Here is a 23,929-nt window from a genome sequence, read left to right as displayed (position 1 = left end):
TTTCTCTCTGAGTTTATTGTCATCAGTCGTAGCAGGGGAGAGATGGAGGGAGGGGAGGAACCGTTCAGCTCGGTGCTTTCTCTTGTAACCTGTGCCTGACCAATCTACCTCCTCAGGGGCTGTGGGGAGCTCCTCCCGCCCTGGCATCTCCTCACCCCTCCTCGAGCCCCTCGGCTCCTGGCGCCCGGAGAGGGATGGCAGCAAGGGCAGGATGAGAGAGAGAGAGAGGGACTGACAGCAACTGCCCTTTCTCCAGGATGCACTGAGAGGAATGAAAACCTCCCGAGCTCCTTCCTCTGGGTGTTTGGGAGCAGATCCTGCCTGCCTGGCGGGGTGACTCCTCTGCACTGTCTGTGCGCGTTCCTGTGCGTGTGCTGCTGCCATCGCAGATGTACCCCCAGCTGTCACTTCACCGCGCACAGTCGCTCCCTCTCCCGCCTCTCTCTCTCTCTCTTTCTCTCTCCCCCTATTTATTATTTACGGAGGATTACAGTCCCTTTCCCACGCTGTCATCTCGCTGTGCGGCTCCCCTGCCCTCCACGCGAGGCCAGCGGCTGGCTAGGGACGGCTCCTGCCAGCTAGGGTCCAGAACAGAGGCACTTTCTGCTGGATTTGCTTTGGGATTGTACCGGGTTCAGAGAGCCGGGAGAGCTGCCATTCTCACAGGAGGGTCCATTCCAGCCTGAGAGAGGTAAGCAAAGACGTTTCCCTTTTGAATTTTCCCCCATGCCCGGCTAAGCGAGGCGAGCGGAGCTGCCCCCCAGGCAGCGGCTTCCCCGGGGAGGGGGCGGCGGGCAGGGCAGCACTGCGCGCCGGGCGGCTCAGCGCAAAGGCTCCCTTGTGCCACACTGACGGACAGAGGAACGGCAAACCTGCTGCAGAGCTTGTTCCTACTGCTTCCAGCCCGGTCTCAGTGCAGGCAGCCGGGAGCAACTTCTCCCAGCTGAGAACAGCACCGGCAGCTTCCCTCGCACCGCAGGCGGCTCTGGTGCGGCTCTGAGGCTGAGAACGCGGAGCTGGGGTCACCCCGTACCTGGTGAGCCCTGACTTCTGTCGGCTCCCCGGGGCCCTCACAGGGGTCGCCATGAGAGGTGCCACCCTCCTGACTTGTGATGGCTTTGGTGGCTATCATTTTGGACTCAGCTGTCTCAGTAAGAACACCCTAAAATGGAGAAGTATGGACCAAAATCGAAGAGGTTCGGCACTCAGTGCACAGCTTTAGGAATGGGGGGGGTGTATGTGTGTAAGTGTGTGTGGGTGTGTGCTCATGGACATGACCACAGGACATGAAGTGAAGGATGCCAAATCACAAGTAGAGCCAAAAATAAGTCCCGAGTTGCTTTCAGCATCTCTGCAGGCTGAGCCTGTAATTTCTGAACTTTTGGGTGGAAGGCACAGCACTGAGGGGGGTGGGTGAAACACAGAACAGAGAAGCTTCACAGCCTTTTCCAGCCCTGACTGGGATGAAAGACTGAGAATGAGGTCCCAAAAGAGCCGAGGTGAAGCACACTGTGGACAGGAGTTATATGCAAGTGTTAGCCTGTGTCGGTGTGTGTTTGTGTGCATACATACACATGCACAGACACGTGCACACACACACACATCCCACACAGGGCATTCTGCCCCCTCCTCCTCCCTCTGCCTGACCAGTTCATTACTGTCCCTGCATCTCCTGCTAATTAAGAGCGACATGTTAAACTGGAGCTCCCCTCATTTGGGGAGAGAGGGTGTTTGAAGCTGTTGCTCCAAGCAGGTCATCACCAAGCTGGGCCCCAGGCCCACCACGTGGACTGTCAGGTAACCTGAATGTGCCACATCCAGCACAGCCCTGATGGGAATGGCAGTGGGAAGGATACAGCACTGCTCTGCTGTGAGAGTCTGACCTGCCACTCAAGAGTGGAGAGAGAAATTCAGATCTCATCTGGGGAAGGACCGGAGCTGCTGCTATTACAGGAGAAGGAAACCCTTAAAAGACAGGGGAACCCTTGAACACAGACAGCGACTTGTCCCAAAGCAGAGGACCTTCCTAGCAGTGAGGAGAAGGGAGCCTTTCCAGAACTGCAGACCATTTTTCTTCTGAGCTTTGTGGCTCAGATCTGTTGGGGGGTGGGGGTGGATTTTCCTCTAACTGCTGTGGGCAAACAACATTTGCAAGGGAATTATTCCACATGAGCGAAAGGCTTGCGGGAGTTGTCTCCCTGTCAGACATCAGTGCTGCCTCTGTTAGTGCATCCTGTCCACTTGGAGGAATTATGGTAAATCCTGAGCAAAGGGGCTGCTTGCAAAGAGAAAGGGAGGAAGCCTTCTTATGTAATTTTTATACCAGATCATAGCTTTACTCTTTCCTCCAGCAAAGTGAATGTCACATGCTAGCAAGGTGCACTCTCAGCTCAGACATCTTTAAGAGTCACTCCAGCTTCCTGCCCTTCCTCTGGCTTTTTTTTTTAAGCCTGATGCAGAAAGGATTTTCTAGGCTTTTCTGCACCACAGAAGCCTGATGAAGGCAGAGCTGTGTGTCATTAGGGCTGGGAGGGTCAGCACAGGGCCACAAGGATACCTCGACAGAAGCCTTCAGGGAGCAACAGAGACCGGAACAGGACGGGGAGAGGCTCAAGCCTGTGGGAAGGCATTTCTGGGTAGTTCTTCCGTGACTTTTGCCTGTTGCTGAGTCAAAAGACAGAGCAGGCAGTTTCCTTCACTTGCCATGTTTGGTTACAAGCAGATGCTTACACTGCTTGACAAGTGTCCCAGTCCTGGGTGGCTCAAACCATAGCTCAGATGACCATACTGGGATGCTCCGGCCAGCTGGGTAATGCCTCAGCATGCTACACCATGACACACACTCAGTTCTCCCTGGAAAGAAGCAGGAGTGGGAGTTCTGGGATGTTCCTCCTGCTGCAGGGAAATACCTTGTCACACATACCCTATTCCTGCTGTGGCTTTACCAAAATGCTGGCTCACAAAAAAGCTTTCTGTGATTGAGGGGATGATAACAGCAAGAAGATGTACATTTTTTTCTATAAACTAGTTCAATTCCAGACTCATGACAGGGAAGGAAAGGTTGCTTCATCTGTGAGGGGTTGGATTATGTGAAATATATTATTCATATTTCAAAAACAAGCAGTTGAAAGTTAGGAAATACTGGTACTGGAGTACCCACTGCACTGGGTTACAGTCCTGACTGGCAGGATCACACATTGTATTTTCATGAGCTGCTTCATTCAGGGTCCTTGGCTACATGGCTACATGGTGCTCAAGGAAGGAGTGAAGCAGGGGGCTCTTTTTTGTTTTTTTTTTTGGGTACTGCAAAATGTGTGTCTCTTTTATTTGTTTACTGCCTGCCAAGCCAGCCCTGCAGGCAATACATCACTATTCATTGTTTTGTGCTGTTCTGAAGATGTGAGCAGCTACAGTTGCCTTGTAGCTGATGATAGAGAATTTATGCTCCTGATGAGACAAGAGAGAATGGTGGTTTTCATGGCTTTTGAAGAGAAAAGAGACTTCCCCTTTTCGCCACACAGGGAAGGAGCAGCAGGTGCAGGACAAGGGCCTGGGACCTTTTGGCTCTCAGTGCTATTGAGTCCCTGAGATTGTACCAGTTTGCTGGCTAAGCTGCCAGCATTTTGGAAAACAGCTGTGAGTGTTCAGCAGTTCTGCAAAATGGCCCCTAGGGTCTCGTGCTGGGCACCCGCAAAATCAGGAATGTACAGACTGTGGCCTCCTGCCAAAACTGTGGTTTAATATTTAATTCTGACCATATAAAAACAGCCTCATTTATTACAACATCCTCATTGTTAGCTTGAGTATCATGTGTCCTTTGCAGTGAGTATGGGACAGAGTCCTGTGAAAAAAAGAAATATAACTTGGATGGGTGAGCATAGGCAGTGCTGTGCTGCATCCATCCAAGTGGCTGAATGAAGGTTGGGCAAGTATAAGCTGATATTTAAGTCCTTGGCTTTGCAAGCCTATTTTATCATACTATTTTATCAATTTTTTTCTTCCTTTAATGAAAATAACCATTTCCTCATTATATTTTTATTAATGGGGAAAAAAGAGACTGTCTATTGTTTATGCTCTGCAATGCCCCATGCCTACCACAGGAAGGACTGAGACTTAAATTTACAGCAAAGCCACACAAGTCAGAATTTCTTGACTGACAGCAAGAAAAGCCTGGAAGTTTTTCTTGGAAGTCATGCCCTGCTACCATGCTCCTCCTCACTTCAAGGAGGCTGGGAAGATTCCTTCCCCATGAACCATGCTCTCACACAAGGGATAAAAAAGCAAGACCTCACCCTGAGTCTGGAGATGAGCTGTTAAAGGCAACTTGGCTTGGCATTCATCTCTTGGGCTGCATTTCCCTTCTGGTGAGACTCCCTAGTGCCAGCGCTGCCCAAAGTGACTTTGCTGTGAGGTACCTGTGTGGGGCAGAGGGCTGAAGGTGGGCCCTGCTCTCCACACTACTTCTAGTGATTTTGATGGGATGTGACTTTGCCATTAAGGTATCTTTTCTGTGGCTGCAAACCCTGTAGAAAACTAAAGTCACGTCAAATTTGCAGACCTTCCTCAGCCTCGGCAAGCTCTGCAGCATGAGGCTGTGATCTGTGTGCTAACCCAGATGCATCCAAAGATCCTGGCTGGAGTTCTGGGTTGTGAGAGCTGTCACCACGTCTTGTTGAGCTATGGGCAATGTTCCCAGCTCGTAAAAAGCCTAAATGTGTCCCAGGGATCCGCAGGCACCCCTGGAGCTGCAGGCAGCAGCCTAGATCTCATGCAGTTTGTGTGGACTTCGCAGGGCTGCCCCTCTTGGATGCTCTGGGAAGGTGATGGGGCAGCAGAACAGCTCCAGGTTCTTACAGGCAGCAACCTTGTGCCACAGTGACAACCAGGTGAGGCAGATCTCTGCAAGTCACTAAGGCAGAAAAAGGTCTCCTTCAGAGTGCAGTACAAATGCATTGTGTGGGAATGATGAGAGGCAGCCTTTCCTCAGGAGGTTTGCCAGGAGCTATGTGCATTCTAGGTTGCTGATCCCCTTATGATAAGAGCTGAGAGGATTTTTACTGCCAGCATCTTGTGCTCTGCCCCACCACTGTGCAGGCATGGATGGTCCCTGTCCCTCTGGATATGCCCAGGGCACAGCCTTGTGACACCTTAGTTAAGTTCTTCCATTTTTCCAATCGTCTCTCTCCTCCTGCTCCAGCAGCCAAAGTGACAAGCCACTACCCTTGCAGCTCATTTTGGGAGCCTGGCACCCAGGTAAGCACAGCCAATGAGGGGAGTGAGGAGAAGGGGGAGCAGCCTTGGTGGCAGCAGTTCTTCACCACGCTGGCTTCTCCACCAGAAGAAAGAGTAACAAGAGTCAAGCATAAGGAAGGCCAGTGAGCTCAAGGGCCCAGTGTATTTCAAAATGCAGGCAATGAAAAAAGCAAAACCAGTTTTTGGGCTAATGCAGAAGTGAATGATGGGAAACAAGCAACTGTGAGGCATTTTGTGTGCAAGGGATCACCAAGGCTTGCAAAAGCTTGCCTCATTTTTGGAATGAGAAACCACAAGGAGAAAAGGCTCATGGCTGAAGTGCCTTGACCCCCATAAGATGTAACAGGGGTCTCTTGATATTGATCTGGAAGCCCCTTGATTTGGCAGTCTGGTCATGCTGTTCAACAGAAATCTGGCCTAGTGCTCCAGGGACAGAGCTTATATTGATTAAAAACTTACATTTTCCTATCTTTCTAAATTGATGCACCACCATCTACTACTCCGTTAGTGTAAATGTATCTCTTATCTCAGACAGGCTGACACCTTCCCTCTTAAAGATCTGCTGCACCCTTTGACTCTTACTTAGAGACCCAGGGAAGGTACTGGGCCATGTTAAAATTTTTGACCCCTCAGAGAATCCTTCACAAATGTGGGCCCATACACACCTTCGTTCTTGAATACCACCTAAATAAAAACAAGAAAGAGAATACTTTGGATTCAGAGCACCATCCAGCCAGGAAGTGCAGAAAATACCTGTGAGCACAGTAGTGATGGGAGTGAGGACCACAGAACCAGGATTCTCCCACCAAGCTGTCTTCTCTGCCTGCAACCTTTTCCTGGTTGTACCACCCACCCACACCCCCAGGATAGGCTTGCCAGGAAGCAGGGAGCAGCGTTTTAAATGCCAGTGAGCTGGAGGATGCTCGTGGGGTGTAGAGGGGGAACTGGGAGCAGAAGGGTGCCTCCCTCAGACCTGCAGTCCTTCTGTCAAGGGACTGAGCGAAAGGATTAAAGGCCTGAGCTACCACTTACCATGGGATTAACCCCTGCAGGAAATTAAAGTTGTAGGGAAGGCTCTTCACTCCACAGCTGAGAGAATGAGAAAAACTGGGATCTGGATTAGAACTGGCAGGGCTGGTGACAAGCCACCACCCACAGCCAACTGTTCCCGGCTGGATCAGAAAATGTTATCTCAACCTTCACGTAGAACCCCCCTCCACATCTCACTTGGTTACCAATTTTTGCCAACAGTGTGAGAAGAACAAAAACATCACCCTGTGGCAAGAAAAAGAGGAGGAAACTGGGTAGTCAGCTCACGTGTCCCTCCTCTGAGCCCCTCTCCCACTCCCTCACCCGCTTCCCTTCTCAGCTGCCTCCGCTCTGCAGGGAGGAAACAGGCACGTGGTCTGTCGCGTTCCCTAGGACTTGGAGAAGATGCTGGCACACACATGGCTGGATTTCTTCCTGTCAACTGCCCCCTCAGCTCTCCTCCTGCTGCTGCTCTGGGCCTCCTCCATATGCCACACTTTTCACTGTGCTGGGACTTTCCTGTCACTCCTGGTTGGATATCCCGTTGTCTCCACCTGCTTCCACAGCTTCCCAAGGAATTCCACATCTCCACAGCAATCTGGGTCTTTCCCAGTAGTGATACCCTCTCCATCTCCCCTTCCTATGCTCTGTATTTCTCAGAGGATTTGCTGAGGCTTTATGCCCTTGGTTATTTCCAGCTCCTCCAGAATTTCCCAGTCTCATTATTTGTGCATTGGTCAGGGAGGCTTGGGATGCAAATAGTGTTTTCTGCTTAAGCTATGGAATGAGGAATCAAGAAAACTGGCTTCTCTCCTGTTTTTGCCACAGGCCTGTCAGGAAACTTTGGGAAAACCTGGCCAAAAATCCTTTATTCTGTGTAGCTTTGATAAGGCCTACAAATGCTCTCTGCAGGACAGGACAGCTTTTACAACCCCAAGTGCAAACGCTGCACTTGACAGCTTTGAAAATCCTCAGTGAGTGGGGAACTGATGTGGACTAATGATGAAGTATCAAAAGCAAGGCAGCTGAAATTTCAGCCAGCCAAAATCAGCAGCCAGTTTTACCTGCATCATAGTTTAGCCTTCCATAAAATAGGGATAAAGTTGATCTTTCTTGGAGGGTCCTGGGGAGGAAACATTTTTTACCATCAACACATTTGCATTTCAGAAGTGCCTATATTGTCAATCCAAAAATCTGAAGCTTTTTGACCTTTTCATATTACAAAGGGTGAGGTTTTTATTTGCATCAGGCCAGGAATGTGGCAGAGTCCTTCACAAGACCAAGTGGGTTTTACACTTTTTTTGCTTGCTTTACAGCTTTCTGAGTGAGGTGTTTTGCTTAGCTGAGATTGATCACTGCAAGTCAGAGGGCACTATTTCTTCTGCAGCTGGGTTTCTTGTATGAATTTAAAATGTGCTTTCCACTGATTGTGACAGCACAACACTAATGAATCTTGAACACATGTGTTAATACATCAGCAAGTGCTGCAAATAAAGCTGGGAAGCTCACTGGAGCAATGACACACACTGGATGTTTCTACAGCATTGCTGAGCTTCTCTGCCACCTCTGAGTGTTTTTGCATTCCAAAGAGACAACAAAGAGGGGCTGCCACTGAGACAATGTCACCTCTTGGGATCAAAAATTTGCACAACCAGCTGGTCTATTGGGGGACCTGAATGGGTGAGGCCTCCATGCCATCTAAAGCCACTTGCGGTGTGGCAGTCAGGCCACACAGATTATGTCTCTGCTGCCACTTGCCCCACCAAGGGCAGATGAAGGGACATGCACAGAACAACATGTGTTAGTCACTAAATGCTGGGGTACCACTGTCCCTCTCCATTATGGGGTGATAGCAATAAAACATGGATCCTAAAAGCAACAAGGAAAGGGGAAGGAAAGAAGATAATCTCCTTAAAGCGTCCTCCATGCCCTCCCTCATGCTGCTGCTTTTCTGATAAAGGCTAAAGCAATTCAGCATTGGAAAGGGGAAAGGGACTTTGCCATGAAGGAGAGTGTGGGGGAGGGATGCAAGTCTGTGCATACTTTCTGATAATTTATTGCTGGCATCTGTTGCAGTCTCTGCTACCTACCCTTCTGTAATATAGGTCACCCACATGCCCTGCCAGTGCTCATAAGCCAAGCTGTTAACGGAGTCTGATCCCCCAGCCATGATCCAAGGGTTAGTGCAAGGGACTTGGAGAGATAATCAGAGACAGAGGTTGCTGGGCTCTGTCTCTGACAGTGTCCTCATCCTAGTGACACAGTCCCCTGTGTCTCTATCCTCAGTGCTGTTTTCTGGAGAATGGGATAGATTTATCCACCTACCCAGAGCAGAAGCACTACTCTGGGGCTTTGCTTCTGGGGGTCATTAAACACAAAATAACACCACCTGACAGCTACTGTAGGAGCCATTCATAGAGCACATGGCAAGCTTTGGATAGAAGGTGACACAGAACTGGGAAGAGTTACTTAGCCAGTATGTGGATACAGTAAACTGAAACCCTCCCTGCTCTTCTAGCATGCTCCTTGGGATCCTCCCCACAAAAAATACAGCTTTGGGGTGAGACTGCAAACATGACTGGTGTCTGGGCACAGAGGAGCAGGCACAAGGCAGGAATAGTGCCTGCTGGAGTTTTCAGGCCCTGGCAAGTGCTGCGGAGTCATTACAATCCCCTCTGCATCCCCCAGTTCCCTGCTCAATCTAATTAGGGGAATCCTCATTAGAGAGTCCTCTAGAGTCTGACAGCAGGCCAAATGTCCAAGTGGCACTTCAGCTTGGTGTATTTTTGGCCACTGGAGCCCATGGGCCAGAAACAGATGATTTCATTTTGTTGCTTTGAGCTGAAACTAAAAAAGTTGTCTTTTGCTGTCCTATTTGAAACATAGGAATAGGAAAAGGCCATCACCAGCCCCACAGGCAACCCTGCTTTCTCAAGAATGTGCAAAGACATTCAGCTCCAAGCACATGGAAGAAAGCTCTGGCCTCTGTGCCCCATGGATAACAGGGCATTCAGCTGACATGCTGCTCTAAGGAGAAGGAATCATTTAGAAAGCCCATGAGAAAGACACATGCTTGGTTTGTGGAGCCCTTGTGTGACTTCAGAGCATTCAGAGCTCCAGCAATGCTGACCAGCCTTGAGCCCCCAAACCCAAGCAATGCCAGGCAAGCTCAGAACAGATGGCATGGTGCCTCTCTTGTTGAGCTGGGGACATATAGGGAGCATTCCCAGGTCTGGCAGAGTGCTGGCTGCTGGAAAAATCCCTGGCTGTCAGGCTGAAAGCAGCCAGACACATCTGGTGCTGCTTTGGAGAGGCTAGAGGTGTGGGCAGTTGCTATTTGCCCCAAGATTACACATTCCCAGTGCTGCACTGGCAGTGAGTGCAGTTGGCCTGGTGCTCTGCAGAGCAGAAGGCATCTCTTGGGCCACAAGAAAACTGCTAATTAAGTCAGAATTCAAGACAAGTCAGAGGAAACCTTTAAAAAAGAACTCTTGAAAATCCTCTCTGCCTCCTTGCTCTCCTGACTGTGGAATATTAATCACTAAGGGTATGATGTTCTTATGGGCAGTAGATGCGTAGGAGAAACTGGGGTTTTTTTTTCTGGATCTTTGGAATTAAAATTTCTCCATGAACATACTTCTTCAAGGTATAAATGCAGAAGCTCATTGACCCTCACCTTTCAGCAGCCAAGAACCTCTATGTATTCCAAATCTATTGCTCTGCCACCTGGGCATATGGTGTGCTTGGAGAAGCAGGCAGCTTTGTGGAAGACATGGAGGTTAATAAATATGGGTTACAGAAGAGTCCCTGGAACATGTGCAAGCCCAGCTCCGTGCACACATTTGTAAATGTAAGCTAGGTTGGTGACTGTGCATTTGTACATGAAGGTAGCTGCTTTTAAGTCTTGGAAACACGTGTATGAGTGCACACAGGGTGGCTGCTATCTATGGAGTGGGGAGTGTGGCATATATGTGACATGCTTTAAAATAATCTTGGGTTTATCAAGGCCCCTCCATCTCAGTGCATGTTGCAGCGCAGGAGACTGACATTAAAGCCTGAACAGGTGTTAATCACTATGCACTGTAATAAATTCTAAACATAGGGAAAAGGCTTATTTATACATGGCTGCTCCTCCCACCCTGCACTCTCTGCTTGAGCCTTGGTGCTGCCTGAGGGAAAGAGGCGCCCGTGAGGTACCAGAAATGAGTGCAAGAGCTGGACTTGTCCTGCTGCAGCAGAAGGAGCCGGGGGTGGACCGTGACCCTGTCCCCATCCTCACACCCGGGTGTGCCAGCCCTGCCCTGCCCTCAGCCCCCATTGCTGCCTGGGGACATCTTGGATGAATTGCACAGAGCACTGGGAGAGACACCAGTGCATGGCCTGAGTGGGGGCTGAGGGGACACCATAGAGGGACACAATGTCATAAAGCACCCAAGGAAGCTGGTTTTGTTGTTTTTTTTTCTTTTAAATTGCTTAGCCCCCCTAATTGGCGCGAAGCCAGCTGATACAGATGGGGTGTTACAAAACAGAGCCAAAAGGCAAGAGCACAAGGAACAGAGCTATCTATAACCCTGACAAAGTTAGATGGAGTGAAGGTGGGGAAGAGGGAACGGCAGAGCATGGCAGGCGGCTGCCCCTGATGCTGAGAGCAAGGACGTGATCATTTGGCAACAGGATTTGGAGCTGATCGACTGGCGCTATCCAGCAGGCAGATAAGGCTCTGTGGCTGTCAGCTTAACTCTGCCGTTTATTCCAGTGCTGGAGGGAGTTAAATAGAGCACACAGAAAGCTGCTGCTGGGGACTGAAAGTCAAGGAGGGAGAGGGAAGGAAGAGGCTGTAATTGGGCAGTGTCCGGGGAGTCGGGTGGAAGTGGCTGCAGGCAGAACCCCTCCAGGTAAGTGCCTGCAGCTTTTCATCCTCCTTTTCCATATGGACAGGTGGGGACAGGAGACTTCAGGGGTGGCATTTAGGATGGAGAGGTTTCTGTGGGGGAGGCTGAAAGTCTCCTCGGTCAGGTCGAGCGCAAGCACCAAACGGGGACAGCTATTTGTTGCAGCTTCTCCTTCAGTGGGAACTGCAGAGAAAGGGCTCCAGCTTAGTTTGGGGAGTGGGGGGCTGCAGCAGATGAAGGTTGAATTGGTTTCTGTACTATGAGACGTGTTTGGTGCATTGGCATTTAGGTAAATGATCTAAATAGCCTTGCAAATGTGCTAGCCTAGGTACTGAACCTGCTTGTAATTTTCATCAAGATGCTAATTTTAATATTTCCTGGTGGTTTACATTCCCATATAAAATAAATCAGTCTGGGAGCCTGGGGGAGTGTAGGCACCTGGCACGTGTGTGGGGAGAGTGTCCTGGTGGCAGTGCAGCACCCAGCTGAAACAGCTGCCGTGGATGTTGTCAGAGCCCCTCAGAGGGGGTGGAGGATGGCTTATTTCTGTACTCTGGTTGAAATGTGTCCATCTATCTGCTGCTGTGACTGTGGGTGGCACGTCAGAGAGTACGCAGGGGGACAGAAGGATTTGTGGTGTTTTCATTTTTCCTGCCTCCTTGTATCCAAAAGGGAAGCGGGAGGGAAGTTGAAACCTGTTGTCAGTCACTTACTGTCAGGGGAGAGTTTTATGGTCTTTGGGTTTCTAATTAGACTGAGGATTTTTCCTTCTACTAATTAAGATGCAATTCCTCTCTTTTCAACACTCCCACTCAGTCTCCCCCGCCTCAGGTCCTTCCTTATCCTTCTCCTCCGAGGCTCGCTCGCTCTTCAGCTCCTGCAGTTGCTGCAGTGGGAAATCCCCAAGCTGAAGCTGTGCTGCTCTAGCCACCACATCCATTTTACCTTAAAACAGACAGGAAGTGCTGGTAGGGAATACGGCACGGGGGGGTGGGGGACGGGTGTGGTGGAACGGGGGGAGGAGGAGCGGGGAGAGAAGCAGCTTGGCAGCCGCTGGTGCCCAGATCTCAGCGAGCCTGAGCCGTGCGTCAGGCAGAGGATGCACAGGTGGCACCAGCCTGCGTGGAGGCGACAGGAATGAGCCGGACTCTGCTGCCCTGGCAGGGTCACCTTAGCAATTCATCAGGTTAACCTTGAGCATGAAGCTAATGTAGCTGCCATAGCAGGCTATTCAAGCACAAACTTCTCTCTGGCACCTAGGTGAATCAGGTTTTATTTCTGCACCGCGAGGTTCAAAATGAATTCATGTTGCGCCTCCTGAAACACCCTCCATTTCTCCTCCAAAACAGAACTGATGCCTCAAAGGCAAAACACTAATTGGGCAGGGGAAAGGACAGCACTGAGCTCAGCACCCAGGGAAGTGAATGTCATCTGCTCAGCTCTGCTTTCCCTCTACAGGACCTGGCAGGCAGGCTACAAGGTCATTCCCTCTCCCTGTGGGGCCGAGGGCCAGGCTGGCTGTTGGATGTGAAGACACGCTGGAGAAGAGCACGATGCTGCCTGCAAGTGCTGGCCACCGGTGGAGGAGCAGGTTCCTCATGAGGTGGCAGGAGGCTTGTCGTAAGTAATGCCTGCCCAGGTACCAACTACCATATTCCTGTTTGTCAAGGGAATGGGAAGAAAATGGGTCACATCAGGGTTAAGAACAGGGGAGAGGGACAGCTAAGAATGGAGATGTTTGAACTAATTCCTGATTCCTTTAGAGGCCAGGCTAGCTGGGAGGGAGAGTGATATTCTAAAGCTGAAGATGGGCTTAAAGTGGGACAGCGAGTGATGATTGCTTCTGAATTCCAGTGGGCCTGGCAGGTGAGAAACAGCACGACAGACATCACTGCACAAAGATCCACCCTGAACATTTCTCAAATCAGTATCCTATGAGCTGCAGGCTCCTCTCTGTGCTTGGGGTTTTACACAGGCTGCTGAGCAAAGCTCTTCACAGCAAAAGTCACAACAGATATTAGAGGGAAATGCAGGATGTGAAGGCAGAATTCTCCTACTGGGCACTGCCACATGTAGTGAAAATCAAGAAGTAAATAAAGAAGCTCCCTTTCAAATTAAATTGTAAACGTTCAGCCTCTGCATCTTCCCAGTGGGCTGGGGCAGCTGCTACAGCACCCCTGAGTGCAGAGCAGGCACTGCTAGGGTGATGTGGGGCTTTGGGAATTTATCTGCATCTCAGAGAAGTATCTGAGGACCACAGCAGAGTAAGGGGACACTTGGAGAGTGTCCCTCACTACTGCATGCCCACGCACCAAGTAGGTCTCTGCTTTTCCTCGTTCCAGTCCTCCTGGTCACATTTGGAGCTAAGAAGCTGGGGGAATTACTTCCTTCTCCAGAAAACAAACATCTTTGTAATCCATCCTCACAGACGAGACTGTCTAAATTATTTATAATGAATGCTACTGAGTCTTGACTTAATGTGATATACCTGGATCATCTTTCTGCCACCTACTAGAGTCACCAAACACCCCACAAAGTAACTTGATCTTCCCTAAACACAAAATCACTTATTATCCATCCTTCTGTAGGGCTGGAAGACAGCTTCAAGTTTTGTCTATTGCTTCCCTGCCTCTCTTTCCTGTAGAGCTGCATCTTAACCAACACAATGAATTCCCTGGCCTCAGCTCACATCCTCAGGGATGTGAAATGAAAACGAGATCTCTCTTCTGTACGATTTTAGTAAAATATTTCCAAAAGCATACAGCAATATATGGGTAACAACAAGACATTTTTGGCATATCCTACATGGCTGCAGAAGCCTGGCATAAATCCACTTCCTGAACATAACCACAGCCAGCTGCCTGAGGCTGTTCCTGCCAGCCACTGCCAGCATACACACTGGTGGAACCCCACAGCCACCCAGTCGGCGCCGCAGGCGGCCAGGCACTCTGAGAGATAAGCACTGAGCAGAATGCCACCTGGATAGCATTACACATGGGCTGCTCTTGCCTTTCTTGGTGTACAAAGCAGCTGTTATCTCATCATCACAGCTGCCAATCTATTATTAATACTGGGCTTTTGTTAAGCATCCAGGAAAAGACGGGGTCACTTGAATGACTCATTGCTCTTTCCCTTCCCCACTCTGGCTCCCATTCTTTTAATTCCCTCCCTACAACAAGAGTGTGACATATTCTGAACAGAATTAAATATCAGCCAGCCAGTCAGTACCTGTGCTGCACTAGCCCATTGGCGATGATCTACTTTCATGGCAATTTCTGCCATGGGCTCCAGCCTCTGCGTGACTAGAAAGCACAGAGGTGGTCTGGGTAAAGATCTGTCTTACATTTCACCATAAGGGTCCATAATTCTCCTTAAAAGAGTACATTTATTGGCATGGCCTGGGCTGATGTACACCTGAGATCTCGACTGTAGGATAGTAAAAAATGATTGAAGAATTGTGAAAGACAGATGAAATAGGAAAGAATTGATATATTATCTCTGAACATTTATCCCTTGCTCCTTAATAAAGTCATATAGCTTAGGATTCAAACAGGAGAGTTCTCCTTAGACTACCAGTCCACAAATCTGCCAATTCTCACAAGGATCACTGGGAACACAAAACTTGCCCTGTGCAGGATGACAGGGTTGGAGTATGAAGGCACAACGCTGACAGAAGCAAAGTCACTATAAAAAAATGGGAAAAAATGGGCTGGGGGTCAGATTAAACTCTGGAGAGTGGCACAAGGGAAGAGAGGAAGAGCACAGCTGACTGCAGAGCTGCTCCAGGCAGAGCTGCTCCACAGCATGAGTCTCCTTTGGTTCTCTCTCTTGTCGCCGTCCTTTCACAATTCCTTTAGGATTAATAAGTAAAACACCTGCTTGTTGGTTCCTTGGAGAAAAGCAGGACAGAAGAACCTGACTGCCAGTTCAGGAAGGCAAGACAATCAACGCATCCCCTTTAGCTACCGCTCACCCCTCAAAAGACTCTACCAACCCAAGTGACTGCCTTCTCTGAAGGAAAGTGAGAAAGGGAGAGGACAGGCATGATGTACAGACAAACCTGCTTCAGTTTTAGTCAAATGCTCAAACTTGTCACCTTAAAAACTGCGAGGGAGCTGAATTTGCTTCCCACATTGAAGAATAGCGGAATTCATTGTGCGATCTCAATTCCACAAAAGGAACTAAGATGAAGGATGCAAATGTTTTACATAGTCTGCTTAAACATAGCTCCCACTCCTCTAATGACAAGAGGCACAAAGCTTGCTTTCTTGCTGATAATGCTTCTTTGTCACAAAAATGAGAGTTTGAAAAGCTGCTGGCTCCCAGGGAAGGTTGGTAACTGTGCCCTGATGCCACTGGCAGGATCTGGAGTCACGTCTGGAATCCAGAGCAGCTCTAAAAAATGCTGATTTGTGATTTGTCCAACCTTGAGATAGTGTAGGAGAAAGGGTGTGTGTGTGTTAACCCTTTTCCTGACACTGCTTTTGTCAGTTACCAATGTACATCTCTTTTCCTCATTCCATTGCTGTGGGCCATTTTGGTCAGATGTGGTTTAAACTGTTCTTTGCATGTCTGTTGTCTGCCCAGTTGGTGACCATGATTCAGGGTTTGCCCCATGATTTGACTGTAGTCCAGAGTGTGTCCAAAGTTCTTAATTAGAACAATTGCTGGATCTGTACCCAGTTAGCACCTCTAGATGGGGGTGGTCACTGGCCACTCAGAGGTACTTCTGGAGCTGTTGCTCTGGGATTCAGAAACTGTTTTGAGAGCAATGGCAAGTACCAGGTGTGCAGTGATTTAGGGACTCCTTGTTACTTTTTAGCAGTTGTCTTGGTCATCCCTTTGTAATGTAATGCAATGCTTTAAAAAGTGGACACACTGTGAATATGGTAAGCAAATGACACCCTGATTTAGAGTCTTAGATCTGAGTCTTATCAATCACAAATATTAGGATTCAAACTGCAGGAGCACACCTGAAATGTAGGTTGTTTTACTTTTCATTTTTCTTAAAAGATTTTTAATAACATATCTGTTTCGGAAAAATTGGAACTTCTTAATTGTACCTGGTCCCTCCTGTCTCTACCCTGACTGTTTAGAAAGAGCTGTCCTTTGTCAGAGGTGTCACCTCCCACCACTCTCTGCTCCATTATCCTCTGACAGGTACCAGTCCTCCAGTATCTGTTGGCAAAGTCCGCTGGGATGCACTGTTCTGACTTTGCTGTGAAACTGGAAGGATATTTACTTGCTTGTTACAAAAAAAACAGGCTAAGAGGAAAGTCATGCTGTCAGGATGCAGGCCAGGGGTAAAGGAATGTAGCTGTGAGGAAACTCATTACACTGCAGGGCATTGCAGTGAAGAGCCCTGCTGTGAGGGCTGTGTTGTAGTCAGTGGTGGGTAAGTTTGGGAAAGCACTGATCTAATCCATGCCCTCTTCCTTTCCTGCTTTTCACCTCCAGTGCTTGGCTGCTGGCTCTCACTATGTGCTGCTGAGTCCTTCTTTGCTTGTCCTTCCTCCTGCAAGTGTAACAGTGGCAACCTGGAAGTGGACTGTAGTGGTTTGGGCCTCTCTTCCATTCCCTCAGACATCCCCACAAACACCAGGACCTTCCTCTTTCTCAACAACAAACTCAGCATCCTGCCAGGAGCAGTGTTTTCCAACCTCTCTGCTCTACAGAGGTTGGACCTATCCAACAACTTCTTGGACCAGCTCCCTCAGAACATCTTCAGTGACCTGGGGAACCTCACAGAGCTCCAGCTGAGGAACAACAGCATCCGGGCCTTGGACAAGGACCTGCTCCAGCACACGGCCCTGCTGCGCCAGCTGGATCTCTCCATCAACGGCCTGGCCCAGATCCCTTCAGGCATCTTTGACGACCTGCCTGCTCTGCGCTCCCTCTCCCTCAGGTCTAATCGCCTGCAGAGCCTGGACAGGGTGACCTTTGAGCCTCTGACCAGCCTGCAGCATCTCCAGGTTGGGGATAACCCCTGGGAATGCGACTGCAACCTCCGGGACTTCAAGCACTGGATGGAGTGGTTCTCCTACCGAGGTAGGTGCTCGCGTGCGGGAGGGGAAGCAGGTGGAGGAATTTTGGTCTTCCAGGAAAAGCAAGCAAAAGGCAGGCAGGGAAGAAACAGGAGCACATACAACTGGCAGGAGCAGATACAACTGTCAGGTCAGGTCTCAGCCAAAGAGCAGGAGGACCCTGCTACAATTTAGTGCCCCTGCACCTTCATATAGCAACACTGCCATTCTGCGAAGTCCCCAGGAGCCCTAGATCTCCTATTTCCTTGTTTTGTTTCTAATCTGAACTATTACCTGTTTTTTTTAATCTTGAGAGAAGAAACACTTTCCTCGTGTAACATTAAAATTTTAGGATCATGAATTCACCTTACTCTTTCTGCCTAAAGAGAAGAAATGTTTTTCACACTTGGCAATAACCATCCCATTCTCTTTCTTAAGATGAGAGAATTAGAAGTCAGATTTGGCTGTAAAGCACCAGGTTTGCTGCCAAAAAAAGAACTTTAGGAAACAGTGACACTTAGGAAAAACACTGCAACTCACATTGGAGAACCCAACCTACAGCTCAAATTAACAAGCCAGGCCCCAAATCAGACTGGCTATGAAATCATCATTTCAAACGGAGCAGTTTTTGACAAGTTTGCATTTCCAGATTTTCCTTGAAACACAGAAGACTAGAAAGGTACATGTCACTTATCAGGAATGCTGATGGGATGACATGCTTTCAGAAGCTGCAACTCAGAGAAAGATGGCACATTTTACAGGACTGAGGATTGAAGGCCTGACCTTCTGTTTCTGGAAGCAACGAGTAGGAAAGGGTCTCAAATCATGCAGATAGCAACAGTCAGCTGTCACATCCCTGCTGATCACAGCCATGCTGCAAGGAGATTATCTCTGCCTATGGCTACACTGCAGTCTGAAATATGCATTTGTGTGAGCAGAATCAAACAAGCATACGAGTGCCACTTTGCACTTTTTTTTTTATTTCTTGTTTTTCTTGACTACCATATCACAAAGTCGGTGGAAAGCACGCAGACATAACTTTGCTTTTTTTCCTCTCTTTCAAGGAAATTGCTCAAACTCACTCAAGCATTTGTTTCAACATCTGTCATTATTTTCACAGAGATGGATTAGTTGTCAGAAGATGGGATGTGTATCTGTTGTTTTTTTTGAGAAGGTACAGCCTGCTCCTATATTTTTGCTTTAATTTCTCTTTTTCTAAAGTGGTTCTTCTGAGACTTACATAACTCACTAAACAGTATGAGGCTGACTTAAATGGTTTCAGAGGGCTTTCATGTCTTGGCCTATTCAGATATGCACCAAGAGCTCTAATGTCAAACCCAACTTAGGCAGAGGTATACTGGCCAGCTGACATGGTTGAAGCTTCTGCAGGGAAAATACTTTAGCAGGTGTGAATGGAGGCCCATGAACTCACCCCAGCTGAGGATCTAACCCTGCTGCCTCTGTATGGGGATGGAGTTGTGATTGACTCCCCTTATCTCTGTTGGAACAGGTGGGAAAATCGACCAGCTGGCCTGCACCCTGCCCAAGGAGCTGAAAGGAAAGGACATGCGGATGGTGCCCATGGAGATGTTCAACTACTGCTCCCAGCTGGATGACGAGAACAGCTCTACAGTGCTGGACAATACTGGCCCACCTTGCACTAAAGGAAGCCCTGCTCCTTCCAAATCTAAATCAGGCCCAGAAACAGAAGTGGAGCCCAGTGTGGGATGCCCTCAGAAACAGCGGTACAGGCCTGTGAGCGTGCGCCGCGCGATCGGCACTGTGATCATTGCAGGGGTGGTTTGTGGCATCGTTTGCATCATGATGGTGGTGGCAGCTGCCTATGGCTGCATCTATGCCTCCCTCATGGCCAAGTACCACAGGGAGCTGAAGAAGAGGCAGCCACTCATGGGTGACACAGAAGGTGAACACGAAGAGCAAAAACAAATCTCTTCTGTGGCGTGAAACTGTTCTAGGAAGGAAGGGACAGCGATGAAAAAAGGTACCTGAGAGCAGTCAAGCATGGGGTCCTCCCAAAATACATCTTCCCAGACAGACTGTGCTATTGCTCCACTCACCCAAGTAGTACAACATGCTTCTGGGGGGTCAGGGCACCTGGCTCAATTTCTTTTCCTCTGCCCCAGGCCCATTTTGTGCCCTTTCACCCTTGGGCCCTCCCAGACAAATAAAGTAGAGTCAGACCTCGAGTGCTTGCTGTGCCTCATGCCCTTGCACAGAGTTTCCCTCGCATGCCTGCTGCAAAGGCAGCTGGCAGCTTCTGGGACCCTGTGTCATTCTCTCAGCTTCAGTCCTGAGTCATCCCGTGTCCTGTCAAGAGTTCTGTGCAAACAGAAAGAGAGCAGCTGGGTGAAACCCTGTGTGGGGAGCAGGACACCAGGAGTGTCCATGCCTCACCATTAGGTCACTGCTGTTGTGTGACACGAAGCTGCTGCCTACCCTACAAATCAGTGCTGCCAAGATTACACCAGAAGGGAGGCAAGGTCCCCATGGTAGGGCAACAGTCAGTGGTAGATTTCTCTTCTCACTTTTAGAGGTGGAAAGATATCTGTATCACCCTAACACACTGCCAGGGAGTACAGTGTCCCTCTTCTTGCTCCTGGCCAAGTCTAAACCTTTGAGCTGGCACACACATCATCTGCTGCAGGTGCACAGCACAGAGTCATCCTCCTGTACACACACACACACACACACACTGACTCATTCTGATCCCAACACCCACAGAGCCAGTCCCAGTTCCAGGCATCCAGGCACCCCACCTGCACATGCAGAGCTATCATTCATGCCCATGCTGATCTGCCCTCTGCATGCAGCCATGGACGCATCCAGCCACTTTACCTTACCCTGATCATTGTAGTGCGTATCACCTTCTGCTTCAGACAAAAAACATGCACACGCCACTGAGGAGTAACAAAAACATCTCAGCCATAGTACAGAGCCAGTGGGAACTGGCAGAAGATGATGGAGAGAGGCAAAGTTATTGAGATGACAGCATCAGTCTGTGGAAATAAGTACACAGCATCAAAAAAAAAAAAAAAAGGTGTTCTTATCTATTTTATGTCTTCTCAAATAAATGGAGAGAGTAAGGATATGAAGCCTCCATTTAGAAATGTTTGATTGGAAGATCAGAAGTGGGTCATCAGGAAAGACTGGAGGAGGAGGTGGTTTACCAGGAGTGTAAGCCGTGCTGAGTAGTGTGAGCCTAGGGGAAGGTGTCAGGGGAAGAAGTCACACAACCCAGGCGCTGCCATGGCTGGCACAGGGGCCAGCACAGTGTGTGGAACAGGGTGATGCAGCCAGGGTGACTAAAAAGAGTGGGTAGAGTTATGGAGGGTCTTGAGGTGAAGTCTGGAACCTGGAGCACAGTGTGGCACATGTGGGAGAGCCCAGGAAGGGTCTGGCACAGAAGACAGCAGAGCCCACATGCACTCCCTTCACCATCACTGGGGTGTCCAGTGACACCCACAGCTGCACCTGAGTGTGCCCACACACACAGCCGTGCACACTGCCACTGTCACGTAGGGTGACTTCCCCCAACCAGATTTTAAAGCCCTCAGACTGCAGTGCCTCCTATTAGTCTTAGCTCATTCTGACCTGACAGGGAAAAAAAAAAGTGAGAGGGAAAAAAAAATGAAAGGAACTCAACATAAGGACTCATTTTGTATCACTGGAAGTGGGATAAAATGCTGTCTCCAGGGGAGAGCGCACATTGCCATGGTAACCTGCTCTAACCCGTCACAGTGGGTATTCCTGGGCGAGGAAGATGACACCGGAGGTCGTGCATCCACTGTGCCTGTGGATGGTGTGATCCCTGCCATCAGGAAACAAGCTGGCAGCCAGCCCAGCCTTACAGGGTGTTTCACTAGCAACCTGTATTCAGAGCCCTGCATGCTCTGCAGGTGCACCATGCCAGGGCACATCACCTCTTCCACCTGCTTCATCTGAATCCCAGTGCTGTCGGACATCTCACAGCCCTCCTGTTCGCTGTGGCTGGATCCCTGTGGAAGCAATGCACCCCGGCTCCTCACTCCTTCTGGTCCCAGAGAGGTGGCTGTACTGATCCATGGGCACACAGCATCATTAATCAAAGCCTGGAGTGGCAAAATCCCTCCTGGTCTACCCAGGGTCACCAGAGCCAAGGAGACAGGGTGCTCTGGACTGTTTTAGCATGGGGCAGAGGAGGATGTTCTTCAGGGAAGCACAAGACCAGGCTGCCACGGAAGAAGAACTGGGAGAAGCAGTCAGCCCGCCCACCAGTGCAAGCACACACTTTCCTCTCGCTTCCAGCACTCTGTGGGGAAGAGGAAGCAAAGGAGGGGGGCTGGTGAAATGTGAGGAGGAAGGACTCTTCCCCCATGCACTGTACAGCCACTCCAACCATCCCATCTGCTCCAAGTGTAGCCCGCTCTGAAGGGCAGAACTGGTGCACTGCAGACTCCATATGCGTGTTATTGCTGTTCCACATTCCCAGCAAGCCAGGAGCAGACTCTGCCTGCTGGATCCAAACCTCTCCCCAAGCTCCCTCTCAGGGGAACCTCTCCCTTTACCATACTGGACTCCGCAATCATACTTGAAATGGGACTTGAGTCAGAGTGGTATATTTATAGATCTATATTTTACTTGCATCAAATAATGGTGACATATTGCACAAAACAAATGGGATCTATATATGTATGTGTGTGTGTGTGTGTGTGTGTGTGTGTGTGTGTGTGTGTGTGTGAGATAAGAGAGAGACTGTTTTTAAGGGAATAGACTAGAGGTGAAATGAATGGGAAGAAGGTAGGGGACAATGCAGGGGTTGAGGGTGTGAAATCCTCCTTTCCCTGCACCTTCCCTGTGACTTCCTCCTGCCCTGACCAATTTTTCTTTGTTGCTAATAATATTTTCTATATCCTGTGTTGTGGGGCTGGTGATGACCTTGCCCATCCTTTCCTTTTTTTGTTTTAATTTATACGGCAGAAAGTCTGGATTTATCTCAACCCTAGACAAGGGACTGCTATGTTTAGCAACCCACCCAGGAAAGGAGAAGACAGGAAAGGGGAGAACTGAGTGTTGCTGGGAAACACATAGGCTGGCTATGAGGAGTCCCTCTGGAAAGCAAATACTCTGTTTGGCAGGATGAGGACCTGTCCTTTTGCATGCAGAGCAGAGTAACTGGGCTCACTGGGAAGTGCCCTCTTCATGGCACTGTTTGCAAACAGGCTCTTTCTCTGCTCCCCAGCACACCTGGAAATCAGGCTGCCCTGGTGTGACTGAGCTGCTGCACTGCCCACAGGCACTGCAGGGAGCACTGCATCCTCAGCAGGCAGAAACGAAGCTCTGTGGGATGCCGGATACAGAATGAGACCCAGTGCTCCTTGTGTGCCCAGCCAAGGGGTTCCTCTGGTGTGTGGGGACAGCAGCTCCTGTTGTCCCTGCAGGTGTGGCTGGGCGTGGGGGGAATCCCCCTGGATGCACCCTCTGCTGCAGGCAGCTGCTCCAGTGACACATGCAGGTGCCTCAGCAAAGGGACTTCTGGGGCTGACAGGTCCAACACGTGCCAGGGCAATGTCAGGCTGGCAGGGCCACCAGGAACAGCCCCTCCTGCTCCCCCCACTCCCCTTCCCCACACATCCACCTGTGGGACAGGTAGGCACATCCCTTGCAGGGAACAGATGGCACTTGTAATTCCTTTTTCTTTTTTGTTACTGTTTGAGGGAGAGCGACAAGATTTTCTAAAATGATTGAATGGAGGTTTCTTTGGCATGAGACAGAAAATTTTTAAAGGTATATTATATTTCTGGCTTGTTGTTACAGAATAATAATAAAGAATGTATTTTCCTATGCTCCTTCTTGTTTAAATGAGATCTCTGATAATACCATTCACTCTTTCCCTACCCCCTGCAGAAGCAAACACCACAGGGACACAGCCAGCCAAAGGAGGAAGCCCCTCAATTCCCACAGATATATTCTTGTCTGTACACACTGTTTGGAGTGAATGTGCACAGACACACATCAGTGTAAGTCAGGGTGAGCCTCTAGGGCTAAACACACAGTAGGTGAAGGTGAGACCCTAGATCTAGAAGCACACACACAGAATGCTCCAGGGACACAGCCAGACAAGGGTGATTGTATAACAAGGATAAGATACTGTGGCAATCAGCTCATTACATAAAAGTAGAAAGGGCCAAATTAATCCCTAGTGTAAGAATGCAGGAGCCAATGGAGTTATATTCAGGTCAAATTTGGTTCCAAAAGCCTTTTTTTTTTTTTTTAAATTAGAACATGTAACAAATGTAACAAATAGGGAGCTATGGGTTCCTACATCTCCAGCTTCCTGACCCTCTTGAGCAAGGTTATTTCGAAATGGATGGAAATTGCTATCTAATCCTACTGCACCCCCAAGTACACAAGCTGCTACCCCTAGAGCTAAAAGAGTCTCTCCACCAGCTGTTCCCTGGCTAGGTCTATCACACACAGCTAAGAAGTTTAAATTCCCCACTTGGCCACTTTCAGTGCTAAGCATACACAATTCATCACATTCCCTTGCTGTAAGAATAAGCTCATCCTGACGCATGTGGAACCACGCAGGATGTTAAACCCCACCATGAGCAAACCCTTGTGCCACCCTGCTCACACTGCTGTACTCTGTCACCCTGCTGGGCTCAGGCTGATCTTCAGAGAGAAACTGGGAGCAGAACCCAGCTAACTCTTAATCTGCTCACAGCTGAGGCA

General features: G+C 49.2%; 2 protein-coding genes across 5 annotated transcripts in view; one reads left to right on the top strand and one right to left on the bottom strand.

Annotated features, from left to right (window-relative positions):
• Positions 1–23,929, bottom strand: part of CACNA2D4 (calcium voltage-gated channel auxiliary subunit alpha2delta 4) — a 119,845-nt gene that overhangs the window by 27,677 nt on the left and 68,239 nt on the right. The window lies entirely within an intron of this gene.
• Positions 176–23,040, top strand: LRTM2 (leucine rich repeats and transmembrane domains 2). Of its 4 annotated transcripts, XM_066549573.1 has the most exons (6): positions 176–691; positions 11,039–11,177; positions 11,991–12,142; positions 12,633–12,794; positions 16,632–17,222; positions 18,708–23,040. In XM_066549573.1, exons 4-6 carry the CDS (start codon positions 12,728–12,730, stop codon positions 19,160–19,162), a joined length of 1,113 nt encoding a protein of 370 aa, XP_066405670.1. In that variant the 5' UTR covers positions 176–691; positions 11,039–11,177; positions 11,991–12,142; positions 12,633–12,727; the 3' UTR covers positions 19,163–23,040. The 4 variants fall into 4 exon arrangements, with proteins under 4 accessions (XP_066405670.1, XP_066405673.1, XP_066405669.1 ...); XM_066549576.1 differs by lacking the exon at positions 11,991–12,142; XM_066549572.1 differs by lacking the exons at positions 11,039–11,177; positions 11,991–12,142.

The sequence above is a fragment of the Molothrus aeneus genome, chromosome 5 (assembly GCF_037042795.1).
Source record: "Molothrus aeneus isolate 106 chromosome 5, BPBGC_Maene_1.0, whole genome shotgun sequence".
In the NCBI taxonomy this organism is placed as follows: domain Eukaryota; kingdom Metazoa; phylum Chordata; class Aves; order Passeriformes; family Icteridae; genus Molothrus; species Molothrus aeneus.
The sequence above is the reverse complement of the archived record's forward strand: the minus strand, read 5'-3'. Positions and strand labels throughout refer to the sequence as shown.

What these genes read in the sequence shown, in the direction of transcription:
- LRTM2 (XM_066549572.1), top strand. Translation starts at nt 12,728, where the DNA reads ATGCTGCCTGCAAGTGCTGGCCACCGGTGGAGGAGCAGGTTCCTCATG. An exon ending in GAGGTGGCAGGAGGCTTGTC is followed by an intron (nt 12,795 to 16,631) that starts GTAAGTAATGCC and finishes TTTCACCTCCAG; the next exon opens with TGCTTGGCTGCTGGCTCTCA. An exon ending in GGAGTGGTTCTCCTACCGAG is followed by an intron (nt 17,223 to 18,707) that starts GTAGGTGCTCGC and finishes CTGTTGGAACAG; the next exon opens with GTGGGAAAATCGACCAGCTG.